General features: G+C 36.2%; 1 protein-coding gene across 14 annotated transcripts in view; it reads left to right on the top strand.

The window, feature by feature from the left end:
• BCAS3 (BCAS3 microtubule associated cell migration factor) overlaps positions 1–20,295 on the top strand; it is a 385,407-nt gene that overhangs the window by 163,489 nt on the left and 201,623 nt on the right. For all 14 annotated transcript variants that reach the window (XR_010886230.1, XR_010886231.1, XM_067309862.1 and 11 more), the window contains 3 exons: positions 16,074–16,174; positions 18,206–18,402; positions 19,781–19,878. Coding sequence is in view for 12 of the 14 variants with exons in the window: in XM_067309862.1 (XP_067165963.1) it covers positions 16,074–16,174; positions 18,206–18,402; positions 19,781–19,878 (396 nt within the window). In the remaining 2 variants the exon portion in view is untranslated. The remainder of the gene's footprint in view (positions 1–16,073; positions 16,175–18,205; positions 18,403–19,780; positions 19,879–20,295) is intronic.

The raw sequence follows: 20,295 nt of genomic DNA, 5'->3' as shown, positions 1-20,295 counted from the left end.
TGAACTCAAGGAAGAATCAATTTTAAAGATTTTATTTGAATAAAAAGTACAGGACAAAATAAATTCATTTCTCAAATTCTCCAAGAGTTTGGAAATGTCAGACTTCAGAGATGATTGTTACAGTGTAGGTTGCTAGACTTCATTGAAGACCGTTTTCCTCATAGACGCTAATAACAGTTTTATTAGAAATGTAACTTATTTTATTAAAAAAGATTGTTTTGAAGTATTGCTGCATGGAAAAAGGAAGAAAGGTCACAAGGTAGAAAAAAATAGGAAGAGTGGGTTGACACTGCACAAAACTGTGTTAGCTGTGTCTTTCAGCCAGAAATTTTTGCTACATTCCTGCATTATTTTACTTTCGCATATGAGTTCTGCTTTGAGATGAAGGGTTGTTGCAAGGATGCATGTTGGTTGTATAATATTTATGATACAAGTTTAAAAACAGATTACTGTCTGCAATTGAGTATGTCTAAAGTTAGGTGTCCAAGCCTATACTTAAATTTTCAAGTAAATATTTTGAAGCATTGACTACCATCAGGTCAGCAAATAGAGAGCTGAGCTGTAGGGGATATATCTAGTTTTTATCAAAGCCTTTAATAGGTCCTATTAACTCTAGAGTATTGGTCTGATTTCATAATGTAGCTTAAGGTAACTGCTGCTTTAAGGTCTGCTCATGGTGCTGATAGTTCATTTTTGTATTTGTGTCATTTGTATTATATTGTATTTGTATCATCTTTTGCATATGCATCTGCTGCTGGTGATGGCATTAAATAACTTAGAGTAATGGGATAAAAAAGGCACATTTAATTCATAGAAGCTGCAGCGTTTCAAGAATTCAGGTTTAGCTAGGCATGTTTGCAAGGAAAAGCATCAGCTCTTTCATACCACCACAGGGGATGGATTTAAGACCCTATTTCATCACTTTTCTGTAATATATGTCCTGTTGTCCTGTTTAGTAGTGAAAATACCTGTGTAAGAGAAAGCATTAGGATAAAAGGATACTGTCCATTGTTGTGCAGGTCTGTTGTTCTTCAGGGCTGTCAAGGCTTTTGCTTTGCAGATTTATCTAACCAGACTGTCAAACATATAGTGTCTTCAGGGAGAACAACAATACTGAGTAGTCTTGAAATGCTGGCCAAAACTAACTTAATGCACAAATGCTGGCTGTGTTCGTGAATCCTTGCAGCTCGCCTGTTCAGGACACGTTTCCTTCCCTCTGCCCCATCCCCAAAATCCTCTGCTCTAGTCGTAGGTGTCTTTCTCATTCCTGCTGCTTTCAGGTATTTCCCCTGCAGACTGTCAGGAATATAAATACATAAATTCTTGCATATTATTTGCAGTTACTGTAGCACAGAATGCTGTCTGGAGAATTTTTGAAATTTTGTAGTAGTTTGTATGCTTTTTAGTTTCTGTTGAAATTAAAAGTAATGCATTACATAGATACAGTCAGAACTAAAACCCTTGTGAGAACATTAATGTTTATATATATGGATCACACTCATCTCACCAGCTGAAATCAGGGATGGATGCGATTCACTCTGTGTATTTCATTAGCAGCCCAAACACTATGTGTTTCAAATGTTTTTGTACTGAAACTTTTTGAAGAAGGAAAAGTTCATTGATGGCTAAATTCTGGCAAATAATGAATTTGCATTGTTTGAATTCTTGTTAAAAATTTTCATTTGGGTTTTAATTCACTTAAGTGTGAAATGTAGAGAAAAACAGAGTAATAAACACTGAAGACGAAATCTAGAGAGTAGACAGTAAAAGTAGCGTTAACAGAGAAATTTCTATATATCTAATGTTCTTTTAGGTTATGTTTGTTTTCTGGAATTATTTCATCTGAAAATACTCCACGAAGTTTCTGAAAAAACTGAGTCAATTACTCAGAACAAGATTCACACAAAAAGCCCAGAACACCTGTTAACTCCATCTGAGCATATATTTAATAGGGGAAAAGCTATCTGGCTCTGCTTACCTGTAGTAATGTAATGGGCTGACATTAGCTGAAGCCTGTGGTTTGATGTGCTATCACTTCCGTCAGTAAGTTTAATTGCCAGCAAATGGCTAAATAGGGGTTTCGGGTGAATGTTACATCTGTGTCTGCCACGTTAGTGGTAAAAGGAATTCTGGCGCCATTTCAGGGTCACTATTTGTATCTGTCTATCAGAGTCAGAATACAGCAGTTTCTCTCAGTTTCTGTATAGCATTTCTGCCAATTGTTTGGCTCCATTAAGTGTGCAGGGGAAATAAAAGCCTGAATGACCAAGTCACAAGGGGCTATGGATAGACCCTTTCTTTGTCCACACTCAGAACATTGCATTAGGTCTCATTATCCATTTATAATAAGTGACCTTTGCCCCTGGGGTCACTGAAAAATACTCAGTGTGCTTTTTAGCACAGAGTACCTCTGTCAGCAGCCGGCGAGCACAATGAAGCGTCTGGCAGTCTGCTCGGAGGGCTGTACTTTGCAGGTTTTCATAAATAGGCAGTTTGATGCCAAGACGCAATATCAAAATCTTTAGTCTCTGGAAAGTTTGAAGTAGGCCAGTAAGTTCTTGTGATAAAAAGAGAATGTTTTAAAAATACTACATTTAGTTCTTTATGCACAGTTCAGCTTTTAACTGTATTTTTGAAAGGATTGTAGAGTGATATTCACAGCTAATAAGGAAGTAACTAGGAACCATTGTTTGAAGAAATATTTTGTACAAATGTCCAAGACCTTTATCCCCAGGGTATTTGTAAGTGGATTAGCACAGCTGTTTCATTGCTTTGAGGTCATCTGTGACATCTGCTGCCAAAACCTGGAACAAAGTATGCAGTTCATATCTACCTGAGTGCTTTATCACAGCCTTGTCTGTTGCAGACAAGTGAGAAAGTGGGTAGTGAGAGATCTGGACCTTTCTGCAAGTTCATGCCTTGCAAATGACCTGCATTTTAAACTCCCTAACCTGCTGGCCTACAGGAAGCATCAATATCCTGCTCCTAACTCTTTCAGGCTTTTTGCAGTTGGTCAGAATAAAAATATCAAGTACCAAGAATCTTCTTAGCTTCTGATGGAGCAGGTTTCAAACTTTTTTTTTTTCTTTTTTTTTGGAATTCATTCTGCAGAGCCTCAGGTATATTGTAGACTTCATATCTTCCATGTTAGGTGTTTGTCATAGGTGCTAGAGGTTTCTCCCGTATCCTTGTCAGGTTTAACATGCAGTATTTTACCTTTATTTACGTCTATACTCTACTGGTATTCCCTCTTTATTTGTGTGTGTTCTGGACAGCTCCTAAATTCCATGACATTGAAGGAAGGAAGGGTAGTCACATTTTATTGTTCTTCATGTGTTTTCCCTATAATGCAAATAGTATCCTCTGGTATAGTTAGACTGTCGTTCCTAGTAGACCTGACAGTGGGAGGAGAGTTGTGCTAGGCACTGCGTGCCTACATAGGAGGGTTCCTTGTGGCCCATGGAACTTGCAATATAAAGAACTTGACTTCTGAGAATTTCCAAGATTGATCATTATTTGTTCTTCAAACACTACTGGCTTCCTACTAATTCTTCCACTTAACTCCTCCTAAGGAATTAAGATGCTTTTAATAGTTTAAACTGTTGAGAGGAGTTGTTAAGGTGTGCTGTATGTGCATGACCATCAGCTGATTGTATTCAGGTTTCTTTCTAATGAATACTTCTATCTCCATCGCTATAACCTGAAGTCTTGCGTATCTGATTGACTTAACCTGTGTTTCCTTTTTCTAACTTCCATACCTTCCATTTTTGTGTATTTGAATTTATGCAGACATGTGCATGCTATATAATTGAATTGTAATGAAAATAGATGATTTTAAATACCAGCAGAAATTCTTACACCCTCATTTCATACTACTTGTCGTCTTTCTTCTCCTACTTCTCCTCTTTGAATTCACTTTTCCATTACATTGGAGGAATGGACTGTAGTTACTGTCAGATATCTGAAACATCAGCAGTTAACACATGAAAGAAAAAACCCTCTAAATCAGAACAAAAGCAGCCTGAAAAGGGTATTGAATAACATGAGTTACGATTTCTCTCCTCTGGCTGTGGAAAGGGCACCTTCACATTCCAGGCAAGACTTTTGGCTCATCAGGACCAGTTTTATGGAGAGGACCTGCAGTTGTCAGAAGCAGGCCAATGACAAGAATTAATATATTAACTGGTATGCAGTACTCTTTGACAAATTGCTTACTAAATACATCAAAATTGATTGGACATTCTGTGTTTAAATTGACAAATGACTGCATTAGTGGAAGGAGGGAAATCCATTAATTACAGCTGCCCTCAACCATAGGAAATGTAATCATATAAATATAGATTTTGTTAAAACAAAAGTCTCTACTTTACTGTAGTGTTGCTGGTAAGTGTACTTGCACCTCTTGGCTATTAAGCCTCCAATAGGAGGTTTTGAAGACCGATCTTAGCAATTGACTTTTAAATAATCAAAGACCATTTCTGTTGTGTTAAAAGGAATGATGCAGTGTTTCTTCATCCCACTATGACCACTTCTGGAAATTGTGTTTTTCTCTCTCAGAAAAATGGGCATGTAGCTGAGGCTTCTGCTGTCTCATTAATTGTTTATTCTAAATGCTATGTAATTCATATTCCACAATTTTAGAATTTAAAAATATAGAATGATCCTTTACTGAACCGGTACTCTCTGTTCTCATTCTTTGTTCCTGCACTGTTCTCCAAGTAAGTAATACTTGCATGGCTGTTATTTTATGTCTGAGTAAGAATTTGCTTTTGAGATAGGCCTGAAGATACCAGTTTTATAGACTTTGTTAAGGGATTCTTGAAAAGATTAAGGCCGGTATTTATAGCTGCCTTTGACTTTTGGCTGTTGCAACAGGTTTCCATTTCTGGACCAACTGCTGTACATATCTTGTGTTTTACTTAAATGGCCTTGATTAGAAGTTAAACTTCCTGACTATTCATTGTCTTCAAAGGGATGGGATTAACCTTTTTCACTGTGTGTTTGGGCTAAATCATAACACAATTTATATAGATAAATCTGAAGACTCTTTGACATCATGTTCGCAGTTCCTGCTCCCTCTACTGAAAGTTATGCACCCTGAGCAAGATTTTTGTCTCTAAGCAGCATTACAGTTCTTTATTGCCTATTTTATATTCCTTATATACATTCCATTGATGGAAATAAAAATTCCATACATACAACTAGTTCATATTATGCAGTAGAAAGCAGTACTGAGAATAAGAGTAGTGTGTGTGTTAAATACTGTGTGAATATGTGCTATGAAGGCAGATACTATTAAAAACAAGCTATGGTGCACATAAACATAGCCAAACTACTGCCATATGAATTGCACCAAGCAGCTGTAGTAAAGGATCTGGTCATGTCTTATAACACCGCAAGGCTTTTTCTGTGAGCAGTAGAGAGCATTATGGTCTGGTAAAAGGGTAATGAACTGGGGCTAAAAATTATATTTAGTGTTCCACTGATTCTCAGCCTTGTGTCTTTTGTTTTTTCTTCTTGCACACTTTTATACACACACACACGCATGCCAAAAGAGAGAGAGAGAGAATAGCATATTGTCTCTATAATGTGAAAGAATATATGTTGTTATGGTACCTACTGTACTATGTGTACATAACTATAGTGTGTGTGTGTAGTATGTTCTGTGGGGCAAGAACTGTGTCTTGTTACGTGCATGTTCAGGGTCTATTACAATGGAGCCTGATTTAAAATAATAAAACTGATCAAAACCAGAGCCTGTTCTGTAACAACAATTATGCTATCGTATCGCTATGAGGTGTTCAAAGCCTTTTTGCTTTGTTTCTGTGACATCTCTCTATGGCTATGGTCAAAAGTGAATTCAACTGGAATAAGTTAAGCAGTTAGTGCTCTCAGCTGTTCATTACTGTGTCTCTGCTGGGGTTTCCTGGTTCTGCAGCAATGCTGGTAGAGCCTACATGTTCCTCATCCACTTCAGAGCAAAGTGGGCCAGTTGCACTTAATCTGCTGCTGGAGGCTTTCTCAACAGAGCTACCTGACCTTCCCCTGGAGTGGGTGCAGCCCACTTGAGTTTATATGAGCTACTGTGCTGTGAAACCAGGAGAGGGGTTGGAACAAGCAATGGCGGGTGGATTAACATTTGAAACTGCCATACTTTTTGTGTACTGATATATGAATGTTGCCTAAACTATTGGCTTTTCAGATGTACCTGTACACTGTAGATAATGGCCTTTCCACAAAATTGTGTCAACTGGATATTATGGGCTTAAAACTGCAGCTGCAGCAATCGCATAGTGTACACAATTCATGAAAAGTCAAGGCAACTGAGGTGGGTGTTGTAGAACTGAGAAAGATCTTCTCCGCGAAGGCAAATGGGAGGAGGCTGTTCCATCTATGCTAAATGAATGTAAAAGCAGCCTTTTGGTTGATCAGGTGCCTGATCACAAGACTTGTTATGTTTGAATGATTCTGCCAGGTTTTTCCCCCAACCCCCTATTCTCAGCAAGAGTATTGCAATAACTCTTTGTTAGCTGTTAGAGCAATATACTTAAAGATGGGAAACTGCATTAGGCTGTTATTTTGCTATTTTGTGTACCTCCTGTACACAGCTGAGATTTCATGTACTTACTTAAGTACATATGCTTAACTTTATTATTCAGATGGGAAAATAATTTCTGGTATTTTCTAGACTCTCAATTTGCCATTATTATTCTTTCTGCTTGAAATTGTCTTCAGCTAGTATATTCTTTTCACGGAATTCTACTTCGTTATTGCAGCATAATAAAAGAATACAGCATGCTTTAAAAAAACTTCCTGGATCTGTGCATCAGTAGTTTCAAAGGATTTGTTCAGAGGTAATTTAAAAATACATATCCTTGTAGAACAGTTTATAATTTCTCTGAAATTTTGGACAGGATTTTCTTTATATGGAAAACCTCATTTCAGAATTTCAGAGAATTAATTCTTAAGTGTTCATCTTAACATAGATATTCTCTCTGAATACTACATAAACAAAATATGATAACTGTAAGAAATATAGGTAAAATCTTTTAGCAGAATTTTGGTAATTTAAAAAAGATTTCATGATTGGAATTTTTTACAATACATTTAAAACTGCAGTGGATCTTAAAAATATATATATATATATATATATATATATGATTATAGTTTTAACATTTCCAAATGAAACAGATTCCAAGCACACATTTCCCTTTAATTCTAACATGGCTTGCCTTCAGAGATTGTTTTAGAATTTAATAGTTGTGATAACCCAGTGTTTTCTCGATCAGAGAGAGATTAAAAGAAGCTTTTGCCCACCTTCATAGTACTTTGTTATTGGTTTTGGCTTCTTTTTAGCATTTATCTCTATCACAACATTTATTTTTATAGTCAATTAGAATATAAGCACAATAAGCATGATCATATGTATCTCCTTGTCTGTGTTTCCTAATCAGTGATTGTATAAGTGTTTCAGAGGCAACCCTGGAAGCAAAAAGTTTACCAGTTTTCCCAGAACTAACAAACCCGACCTGTAGTAGTCATCATCAAAGCAAAAAGTTCTGGGTGGGGGAGCAAAGTTTTGGGTTTTCTCTTCAGTTTTTTGGACAGCTATTTCCATTTTCAGTGTTGAATTTTCCCTGTTGTCTTGTTCCTCTGTTGGATTCTTCAGCATTTTGGAACTGCTTGTATTTATTTGAGCATCTTATGAACCAAGAAATACTCTCTTTCTAATACTTTGTAGGTACACTTTGACTTTTCCTTTCTTGTCAGATGTGTAGGAATATCATCTGTGTCAGTATTTGCTGTAGTATTTTCACAAATTATTCTGTTCAGCATTTTAAGTTAAAAGAAGCCTAGCTTCCCTTCCCTCCCACTGTTTCAGTGATTTTCTAAAATTTTCTAAAAGAACACTGTATTTTTAGTTTATCTAATTTTTTATTTTATTTTGTATTTTCAAACTGTCGTCAACTGCAAGTTACTGAACAAGTATATTGCATCTATTTTATTGACTATTTGTGTTTTGCTAGCATTAGTCACAAGCAATGAAAACGGAAATTTCATGTCTGCTTCTTACTTTTCATGGCATAACAGTTTGCAAGCTAATCTGGATCACTTTCCCATTGCAAAAAAGATGTTTTTAATGGAAGTTGCAGTTCATGATCTTTTTAAAGGGGAAACTAAGTTTCCCTAAAACTGTAACCTGCCCTTCCTGCTCCCTACAGGAAACAGGATTAAGTGGTAAAGGGAAGCAAATTTAATTTCTGAGTATTAGACTGATTGGGGTAAATAGAAACAGGAGAGGTATCATTTCATTAAAGGGCTATATCACTGCATATAAGCAATGTAGTAAATCAGGGAAGGAATATATAATATATTCTTTACCCATAACTTATTTATGTAATAATATAGACAGGGCGGATAAAAATTAACTGTGTAAGGTTCATTGGATGCTGCAAGTGTATGTTAAGTGTTTGAAGCTTATATATACCTGGACATGTACATGGTTTCATCAGATTACTCAGTACTTACCCATCTTAATCCATATTTTATATACTGAATGCTGGAAACAGTACTGAATATAGGAATTAAAATACTTTCAGATGTGTACAAACAACAATAATGAACAAGGGCACATGCTGAAACAGTTCTTTACTATTCTTACATGGTCATCTGGAACTTCTTAGAGAGAGGTCCATCAACACTAAGGGGTCAGTTTTCAAAGCAGTGTACAGGGATTTAGCCGCGCGACTCCTATTGACGTTAATGGGAGTCAAACGGGTAAATCCCCACGCACCGCTTTGAAAATTTACTACTAAGCCTCTTGACTTCTCACTACATACTTTGATTGTAACAGTAATCCATGGTTAACATAATTTTCCCGACAATAATGTCAAACATACTTTTGAAGTCAGTGAATTATAGAAATAGTTACCTCTTCCATAATTCTTTAAAGATGGCCATCAGATGGATTTCACCATAGGTTCTTGCATTTAAAATTTTCTTTAACTCAGGAAAGAATAATATATGTGTTGTCCTTTGGTACAGAACTGATAGTCTGCTCAGTCTGAGTATTCAAAGTGTTACATAGTCTTAAGATACTCCATACTGTAAGTAATGTCATAGATTCCAGCTCTGCCTGGCTTAAATGTTCATTTACTTGAGTAGTTCCCTATGGGAACTTTAGAAAAAGAAGCTAGAATCAGGCCCAGGGAACATTACCTGTCCTGTAATGGAACCGAGAGGAATAGTGAAGCCTGAATACGCAATCAGCACCTTTCAGGGCAGAACAAGCCAGGCAGTAGGCTATCAGACTAGTGTGAGGCAAAGAGCAAGTAAAACAGTCATCCAACCTTGGGAAGATCTGAGGAGAATTCATATCCTGCTTACAGTACTAACTATTCCTTTAAGATTAAAGGCAGATACAGAGAATGGATTTCTTTATGTCTATAAAGCACCTAATAAACTGTGGTCAATTTACAAATAATGAATGAATAAATCTATAAGTCAATTGGTGTTGTGAAATAACTGTTAGGCTGGCTAAACTCCTGGTTTACAGTTTTTTTAGCATAATTTTATGATGTTCATGCATATAAGAATCTCAGAAACAGTCATAACACAGAAAGAAAAATTGACTGGGAAAAACTGAGTGAAAGAGGATGTTTTAATTTGCATGGAATGCCCCTGCAGAAGTTTACAAGCTGAAAAAAAGCATTAAACACAGAACTTTGTTCAGTAACATATAGCCACAACTAAAAATGCATAGAGCACATCACCAGAATGCAGTTTATTTTAAATGTGGCTGTAAGAATTCTGTCTGAAAGGAAAATCTGGTCTTCACTTTATTGTCAAGCTTCAGCAGAATTAGAACCAACAATCATAGCTATGCGCTGTAAGAGAGATTTTAGGAACATGCATGCTGTAAAACTTGATAAGCAGTTGCTGGAGTTCAACTATATGACAAACTTTCTTTGTAGCAAGTCACCTGATAGTGATACTGAACCCAGCCTCTGAGGGAAGTGAGATCACCTCTTTAAGATAGGAAAAAAAAGTTGAACCTGTTGAATTTGACAGAAAGTGGCTGTATACAGACCTAAACCAGGACTGTCACATTCTGCTTATCAAGCATAACATGATGTAACTAATGCACCAGTTGTTCCAAAAGTAGCATGAAGTAAATCATTCAAAATGTGTACTTTAATTTTAAAGGAAGTATTCCTGAAGCATGCTGACAAGCATGTGATTACCTCAGGTCTCTATACCACCTATGATCATTTTAGATATAACTTAAAGACCACAGAAACAGCATCAAAATCAGATGTTAGTGTGTGATTTGTATGAAACCAAGGCATATGTCATGTTTGGGGGGTTTTTTTGGTTTTGTTTTTTTTTTTGTTTGTTTGTTTGTTTTAGTTTCCATACCTGTTTCCCATGGACATCACTAGAGACTGCACGTAAACCAAGGAGAGACTTTGGACTTGATGAATTAGTTGAGGCTACATTGTTTTTGTTCCTACTAGATTTTAGAATCTTATTTCATTTCAGATTATAAATTTTGTGAATCCAGTTGAAGTAAAAGAAAGCTTTCTGGATGTGCCTGCATGTGTGCGTACGGCAGGCTGCACAGAACAAATAGGCTTTAGAGTCTCCAAACGCCTTTGTTAGCTCTTAATTTGGACAAACATGCATCCCTTAAAGAAGAGCACATTGGGAATTTCATATATAACTCAATTAAATTGAATTGTGTAAATCTTGTTTATATAAATGAGAAAATTAAAACCTTTTGGTTCAAAAAGTACAGAAAACTAAGTAAAACTAATGATTTATTGTTCACAAATTAAAAGCAGAAGTGCGCACACAACAATTGAGCTGTAGTCTTTCTTTGTTCCAACGCTCCTATGCTGTTGAAAGATGACAATTTATAATCTTTGAATGAATAAGGATTTGTCTTAGGTCTAGGTATTTGTTGTATAATTGGCCCATCTATGAACAAAAGGACTGTTTGTTAATTCCAATATTTGCCAAGCATGTGTATTTCTCTAGGTTTCGCCCATACATCAAGAATGCCTATGCAAATTATTTCTGAGTTTAATATACATTGTTTGCTTTATTTGTGCACTAAATATCATGGCAGAGTTTCAACAAAAAGGTTTTTTCTTACTTAATTATTAAACTGAGAAATAGGACCTGGAGTTCCAGGGGAATATCAGCTTAGCTGTATTTGAGCCTTTATTTTGTCTGTGAAACTTCTGTCTTCGCAGTCACTTCTGCGTGGTTTTCCTTAGCATTAACAATTATCATGCAAATGACTAAATTAGTAATTTGTTTTTATTTTTAGATCCTTGCCTTTAATAATCTTTCTTCCATATAGTAGTAAGCCTAATCCTGTAACTGCAAATAAGGAAGGGGGGATTTTTAAATTTACTTTAGATCACGGGTAAGCACCTGCACCTTTTGTTCTGAGCGTCGATAATGAGCTGACCATGTTCAGGTCATGAAGCGACATGAACAACAGTTTTCACTGGGATTCAGATTTTCCTAAGTTAAACCTGGAATGGTTCAGTAGATCTAGCCTGGTTAGAAAGGCAGGAATATATTCCACATTTAGGATTGATGCAGATCACTTTTCCCTTGAAGGGAGGCGGAGCTTAAAGGCCTTACTATTACATTTCAGCAGCTCAAAGATATTTCTGCCCCTTAACAAATATTTGTGGCAAAGCCCTGATTTATCCTTTAGGTAGCACTCCAGTTTTTAAAAAGTCACCTTGAATGCATGCAAACTTGCTTGTATTTGTTTTACATTTATAAGTGGGCTTTAGAAACTCATGTTTTGCTATATTGCACAAATAAAAGTTGCATGTTGTAATTCTCACCTGAGATTTTTCATAAATGCTTATTTTCATTGCACTTTTTCACTCTGCAGGTAATTGTACAAATTTCAGCATGTTTATGTATTCCTAGAAAAAAAACCCTCAGTTGCGTTCTGATATTTGATATATGGTTGTTCCAGATGTTGGAGTTAGAATAGCAATAAATTAAAAATTGGCATAGCTCAGATACAAAGCACTGGATTTATTGTTTTAGGAAAGCACAAATCACCTGCAATTGCTGGTAAAATATATTTTTGTGCAATAAGGGCATATTCCTTGTCTATGTGTACCGCTTGTCACTTCTCTTTCATTGGAAAAAATGGCAAGAGTGCAAGAAAAAACAGTACTAGATACAAAGCTTTTGAAGAATTTGATTATTTTGATTATTTTTTATTGTGCTACATTATAGTGAAATTCTTTGAGAACTCAAAAACTGTTATAGCATAATAGCTACACTAATGTGTAAGAGTCTGTCATGCCTTCCTTTGTGAATTCGGATTTTCAAAGAATTAAGATGGAAGCTAAAAGATTACTTGTGAGCTCAGATTACTGGAAACGTCCCTCTGAGCTTAAATTAGTCTTGTCTTAGAACTGAATAGTTGATAATGCAAGAGGTGCATGACACAGAAATACCGAAAGAATCGGTTTTACATTTTTATGATGTGTTTGTTGCTATAAGTTCAAGGCCATTTTAGCAAAAAATGGCTGTATGTATATCAGTAATAAGCACTACAGCAGTGGCAAGTCTCCAGCGATGATCACTTCTTTTAAAAGGCCGTATCTCAGTGCTGCGTGCTTCCACTAAGTGGAAGCACTGGTGGGAGTTGAGCACGCTCTGCCTGTGGTAAGATTGGGACCATCATTATGGGATCCTGCTATCAAAACCAGACTCTTCTAAGTGCCCGTTCTTGTGATGGGTGTGGTACATAATGCTATTTTATTAAATAGTAAAATAAATTACTGAGGTTTGACCTCAGCTAAGGCTTTATCACTGTTGCCCTGCTGGTGAACTCTAAGACAGAGCTTTTTCATGGATTTCAACATGTCGTCACTTTTTGGTAGAAAGAGTTAATGGTGCATTTTGAAACTGCACTGAAACGTGTATTATTGCAAGTCTTATGCAAAGTTCTGGCTCCTCAGGAAAAGGCAGCACAGCATAGGACCAAAAATGTTCTTAAATTTAACCATTCTTTTCTTTTTCGGTGTAAAGCCATCTTGAATCTCCAATAACATGTCATTCACCTTTCCAGAAGAGTATTTTGCAGTGGAGAAATACGATGACAAAGCAGTGTGGATGCTGTTGTCCGGACCTAGCATTTTTGCTGCTGGTCACTGAATAGCAACATCCGTAATCTTGACAGTGCTTGTAGTTGCCCCTGGGATAGAGGAAAAAAAAAAATCAGAACAGTCCATAAAGTTCCTGTTGGTTTGAAAGCAAAAACATCTGCTAGAGTCATGAGCAGTTTGTTAGCTGAGTTCAGTAACAGGAAAGCCTGCAGTTGATCAGCTGTGCCCTCCAAAACAGGCATTAGTGCAGGCAGTAGAATATATTGTAGGGGTGTTAGGAGATACAGGGAAGATTAGGGCAACAGCAAAATGTGTCAAAATAATGTTTTTGTTTCATCAGTTTCAAATATAAACTTTCATGGTAAGGAAGAAATACAAGCATTATAGTTTCACATTTAAATATTTACAGTGAATCATCAGCTGTTTGTAATCCAGGATGGTATGTATATTTTCTTAATACAAGTTTGATATGGGCTAGACAGAATCATGCATAAGTCATAGAATAAGATCTGTCGCTTTTGTAATGATGTAGATGCTTTCTACACTACCTTGAAAACTGATAAACACACAATGCTTAAATAATGTCTGTAATTGCTTATGTGTGTATGTACACACACATGCAGGCACAAATTGTATTGAGTTCAATGAATATGGCAGATGCATAGCATCTCATGGGGAAAATGTGACACTTTGAAAGAACATATCCTAATATATATAGCACTTTAAATAATTTTTAATAGGTTGGGTCCTGAATTGCAGTTTTCAGAATGAGGACATGCTGCAATATAGAGGTGTTGGAAATAGCTCCATAGTTGAGGTTGCGTTCAGACACCCTCTTGAAAAAAACAGGATGAAAATCCCTTTATTTCATATAGTATATGAATTTATGAAAAAACTGTGCTGTTTATATTATAGAGGCGCCGTTTTGTATTTATGGCTACAATTGTGTCTGCTTTGCTATTATAAACCCTTATTATTAGGGCTTTATAATATGACTGTAAAAATTTGTAAAAGATGGAAACCTGACACATAAAGGTTAACCCCATAATAATATACTTTTTAAAAATCAGTTTTAAAAAGTTTGATCACTTTTAGATTATGTGACTATAAAAATAGTGGTTATAATTTTAAGATTGTCCGATGTCCTAACACTATAGCATAAAACTCTTCTGTCTTACCAAAGTGACCTTTGTTACACTGGCTTCTTTTGTCTTGCGTTTATGGTGTCTTTTCTTCCCTCAAAATGGGTATGGTTTCTTGGTGTTGAATCCAGGCCTCCCAACAGGCCTGTGACAATAAGCAGGTACAAGAAATTGAAAAATATTCCCTGTCTTATTGTCTTAGGTGCTTACTTGCACTTTGCTTGTTTTAAACTCCTTCAGGTTTCTCAAATGTGAAGTTGTAGTTAGAGCAACAGTAATGCTGCCTAAACTAGCTAGACTGTAAGCTTTACTGGCACATTTAAATGACTCGAGGACCAGGAGCCCTGAAATATTAATAATTACGATAGTGAGTCTAATATTCTCTTTTTTCTGGGTAGCATTTGAACACTCAATTGTGATTTCCCCAAAGTTTTATGTATATTTGCTAATGGTTTTCAAGTGTCTTTGATTCTGTATTATGCACTCTACAATACTGAAAAACTTGCTTTTTTCTGTTGCAGTAAGTCCATACGAAAGGAATGAAAGCAATGAATAGAGTAACAAAATAAACTTGCTTTTGCTCTCTGAATTGAGGTTGTTATTCTGTGCCAGTCTTTTGAAAAAAACAGAGACTTAAGTTTTTATGTGGTTGTAGTAACAGAAGATTTTCATGGTGCTTCTAAGAAAAGTTTTGCTGATGAGCACTGTGGACAGATCTGACGCTGAGAACAAACCTTAAGACTAAGAACTGCTGCACAGAGTCAAACCAAATATTTATCCAGCTTAGGATCTTGTCTCTAGTTTGTTGCTATAAGTAGATGCTCCAGCTTCCAGGAGTTTGCGGATTATGGGCTCTTTGCAGGTTGCATCTGAACTCTTCTGTTTAGAAGCCACTGATAAATTTATCCCTCAGCTTGAAATAATATCTCTTTCTAATTATCAGTGTCAGTTGGAGCTGAAAAAAGTGTTTTTCTCAAAATTATTATGAGATCTTACATAATATTACTCTAATGGTGTACAACGCTTGAATACAGTGTTTCTGGTATTCTACAGTTCAATGAAATCTCCGTTTTTAGCATGTAGCAAATTAAACATCAAACTCTGCTTTGTTATTTATTCTTGATGAATATGTTTTTGTTACTGTAGTAAAAAGGTGACATTAAGATTGTTATCAGGCAGTTTCAATTGAATTGGAAAAAAAAAATACCAAACCCTAAAAAATACAAGTTGCTTGTGAAGCCAGCTTTAAGTTAATTACATAAATGTCAAAATGAGATCATTCTGTTCATGAAATCTCGGAACTTCTCTGTATTCAAAGTTAGTACATGTACCAGTGCTTCAAGATAGCTTTTGTGAGTGCAGTTTAACATAGTTCTTCTGAACTGGACAATGTGAAAAGTTTGTAGAAAAATCTTATATCATTGTCAGTGGCATTTCTCAGTGTTAAATTCCTTAAGACAGATGGTTGTTGTCTGTATTGGAGTTGTTGGGTATGTTCATTACGCACTTCAGGTTAATAGAAGAAGAGCAAGTTGTGTTATCGTAGTGTCTGTATACAAATTCAGATTTTAAGAAGAAAAGTCATTTTCACTTTTGTTGTCAGTATTTAAACTCTTTCTGCGCTCCAGCATATTGTCACAGATTTATGAAAATACATATTGTGCTGTACTAGTAACTTACTGAAGAAGCTTATTTTAAAAACATTTAACAATAAATTTGATTTTTCAATTTTGTTTTGTCTTTTCCTCCCCTGCTCCTGCCCCTTTTTTCTTCACAGTGGTCCCACCAGGGAGTCCCGGACCTATTACTCGACATGAATCATATGACAGCTTAGCATCTGACCACAGCGGTCAAGAGGATGAAGAGTGGCTTTCCCAGGTTTGTTTTTTGGGCAGTTCCAGTTCAGGAGTGAAACAATAATAATATCCATTAGAAGAAAAATTCAGAACTTTATTCAAAATAGAATAGCTCATTTTACCTTTCTAGTGACTTTCCAGTATAGCGGGCAACCTCAGAAAAAAAGAAGGTAAACCTACACTATGGCGATTGGTATATTACTAGTTCTAGGTAGCTATAAAAAGTCAAAGGAACTTCAGATTACTCAAACTTTGTCACATCTATCATTCACTACAAGAGTAGATATATTTATAGGAAAAACTCTCCAATGACGTTACTCAGAATACAGAGAATTCAGAGAATGCTTCAGGAATGTTTAATTTTTGCTAGGTGAAAAGGGTGATGATATCTCTTTTGAGCATGAAGATGCTAGCATTCTCTAAGCAAGCCACTTTAGATGAGGCCTAAAGAGCAAGCATGTTTTTCAAAATTAAAGTGTTATCAACAGTAACAGCATGCAGTGAAAAAACACTGCCCTTCGCTTCAACTTTTCAATTAGAACAGTGGGTAATGTGTGCTGTCAGTGTGAAGTAGATACAATATGTTTGTCCTGCACACAACAGGAGAGTGAATAGGAACATCTGGCCGTAGCCTCAGTAAAATTTCAAAGGCATCTGTTTACCTCTCGGCTCTGTGACACTGATGGTTTCAAGCTTAAAATATACAGATTACTTTATCTGTGGCCTAATTTACACTGCTGCGTAAAAGCTACTTGACTCAGAAATGTCTACAGTCAAACTGAGTTACACCAAGATAAATGTAAAGATGGAAATAGTGCTAAATAGGCTGTGTTTGTCATCTTATGTTAGCAGAGAACTATCTTAGAACATTATCTAGTGTTTAAAATTTCTCCTTAAAGAATTAAGAATCACTAGTACTACAGAAATGTAAGAGTAAAGAAAATTAAGAGTAAAGAAAACTAAGATACACATCTATATATCATAAATTACAGGAAGGTATTTTCATGAAATTCCTTACTAGATTGCATTCTTGTTGTGAAGCTGTTTACTGTTTTAACAGAAATTGATAGGAATTTAGTAGTCTATTTTGTCATCCTAAAACTGTGAGTTCACAAAAGCTTAATATTATCGTTTCATATCGGCAGTTTCAGATAAAAATCTCACGTGTGTTGTTTCACACTGCAAGCAAACACCTTCGCCTCTGTTTTAATTGTCAGAATTTCAGTTAAATGAATATATATATTTATGATTTAGCTGCCATTCTAAATTACATGTTGCATATATATGTTTATATTACATACATGTATAGTGAATATGACCTGAGCTATTCAGTGTCTTATATTGCACTCCCCATTGCTCTCTGTTACAAATTATGTTGCTTTTCAGCAAGATGGTTTCTGCCAGCAGTATCCTCACATATGCCAGTAATGATTATGAGCTTTGATTTGAAATACAGTTCACAGTACATACATGTGAAGCAGTGCTGTTTAATGTGTGAACTCTTAGAAAGCCACAGTAACAAAACTGTAACAGCTTGCTTTTAAAAAGTGCATTCCTTAGCCTGATCAGGATTAAAGTTATTGACAAGCATATTTGGTGGAGGTGGACTTTCAGTTGCTTTGTCTAATCCATGCAGCTTCGAACAGAAATCTGTTCCTCCATTTCTTGCGGCCGCAATGCTAGCTTGTTAACTTTTGAGTTGCAGCATGTATTTCATAACGGCAAGGGAGAGTAATGAACAGAATCAAGTGAAATGATAGCCTTGACTGAATTACAGTCTTCGGAACAATTTAAGAGCTGGAGTGTAGTGTCCTGAAATGGTGATTCAAGGGTTTTCAAGGCTCTGCAAAAAGCTCTTGGCTTTGGCTAGAGCAGACCCTCCCTTAGCAAAGATGTTCTGAGTTTTCCCTTCTTCAGTTTTCTACCAAACTGATAGCACAAAAACCTCTTTTTGCTTAATAGCAATAGGATTTTGGGAAGTTCAGTGTGTTGAAGGAACTAGTCAATTATTAAGCTGCAATTTTGTGTTAAGCATTTCCCAATATTCTCACAGGTTGAAATAGTGACTCACACTGGGCCTCATAGACGCCTGTGGATGGGCCCACAGTTTCAGTTCAAAACAATTCATCCGTCTGGCCAAACAACAGTCATTTCATCGAGTTCTTCAGTGCTGCAGTCACATGGTCCAAGTGACACACCACAGCCTCTTCTGGACTTTGATACAGATGATCTTGATCTCAACAGTCTCAGGTAGAAATAAAATTAATTTCCAAGCTGTTTCACATTTCTTGTGTGAATAACTTGCTTTATGCTTAAATGAGCCCATCTGTGTGGAATGTGTAATAGTTTTCATTGAGATTGTCCAGATGAAAGAGAAGAGCAATGACTCAATAATGATAAAAATTCATCCAGGCCAAACGGCTTAGATTCCTTCCTGTTATTGCTTCTTGCCTAAATGACAATGGAAGGAAGTACACAGTCCAGTTGCCTTGGTCTGTTGCATTCAGTCGATTAAAATTTCAACGTCTCCTTGGCTTTCACAGTTTCTGCATTGCTTATCAAATTCGTTTGCTTGGATACGAGCAGGAGCTTTAGGCCTTAGATTTATATGCTGACTGTAAAGCAGTCAGTGTGTTGGAAGAGTAAGTGAACTTATGGAATGGTGTTTCCCTCCCCTTTGCTTCCTTCTCTTCTTTTCTTTGCTTCCTCCCTTGTTGTGGTTCCCCCCCCCCCCCCCCCAATGTATTTAATTCATCAGTCTTTGGATATTGGCTGATCTGGAAATGGGGTCTGAGGGGGTGGAGGAAAATACATGTGGATTGATACTGATTGATAGCTAGTGATTTTGTAGAACTGCTTTATGCCCCATATGTTCCTGCGTCCTGTCCAGTAACTCTGGGGATATAACAAGTTTCCGTGCTTCTGACTCTGCAGGTGATTTGAAGTCCAGAGTCCTTTAGTGGCAGTGGTTCAGGATTCTATTTCAAACTCTTATGAGTAAACAACAGAAATGCATAATATGACCAGTCCCATTAAAATTGGGCAGATTGTCTTTGGACTGAAAAATGTATGTTTTTGAAATGTGCAATTTCTCCCTGCATAAAATTGCACCCAAAAGTAAGGATATAAATACACAGCACCTTCTAAAGTGATGTGAAGTATGTTAGTAAGTTAAATTTTTTGTATTGTATATATGTACACGTATACAGAAAGAGAGCAGAAATTTGAAAAATACATAGAGATATATATTGCAAAAGGTACAGAGAGTTAAAATAGTATCTTTTCTCCTAAACCAGCAAAGAAAGTGTTGCTGTTCAGGAGGACAAAAGAGGAATTTTAAACAATTTGAGTAGGGTGGGTTTTTTCCTTTTTCCTTTGAGGCTTTCTAAGAGCCCTCATCTGAGACACAATTTGGGGATGCTCACTTTGTGTATAGTCTTTATCTGTCTGTGGCTGGATTATCTGTATCTTGTTTTCACAAAGCAGAGGAAAATAAAAGTTTTCAACAGTTGGTTGATTTTAAAATAAATAGTGGTTTAATTGGTTGGCTCAGTCAGGTTTGTGATTTAATAAAAGCCCTTATGAGCAATGATTTTGATGCATGTGGCAACTGTGAATTATCTTTCAGGATTCAGCCAGTTCGCTCTGAACCTGTTAGCATGCCAGGATCATCACGTCCAGTTTCTGATCGCAGAGGAGTTTCAACAGTGATTGATGCTACCTCAGGTAGAAATATGTTGACTTTATGTTTTCTTTGATATTCATGGCATTCATCAACCTTGGTTTGTTTTTGGTTTTTTCTTCTCCTGATAACATGTTTACTAACCAATGCCATATAATTAAAAGGATATCAGGATTTTCAGCTGTACTGTAGGGTAAGTGCCATCTTACATAAACACATACTGAAGGCTACCATGATAATGACTTTTTTCCTCTTACCACTCAATTCTGAAGTCACAGCATTGTCATAAGATATAAATGTGATATTTGCATTCAGTTTAACATGAACTTCAGAATGCTAGAAATGCCTAAACTAACAAGCAGAACATGTGCAAATGCTAACGCTGAAATGCTTATTAATGATTGCCTAAAGCATAGAATATTACAATTCCATCTCATTTATAAAATACCTTTCATTCAAAT

Source organism: Apteryx mantelli, chromosome 22 (genome assembly GCF_036417845.1).
Source record: "Apteryx mantelli isolate bAptMan1 chromosome 22, bAptMan1.hap1, whole genome shotgun sequence".
Taxonomy (NCBI): Eukaryota; Metazoa; Chordata; class Aves; order Apterygiformes; family Apterygidae; genus Apteryx; species Apteryx mantelli.
Note: the sequence above shows the minus strand (reverse complement) of the source record. Positions and strands in the feature narration are given on the sequence as shown.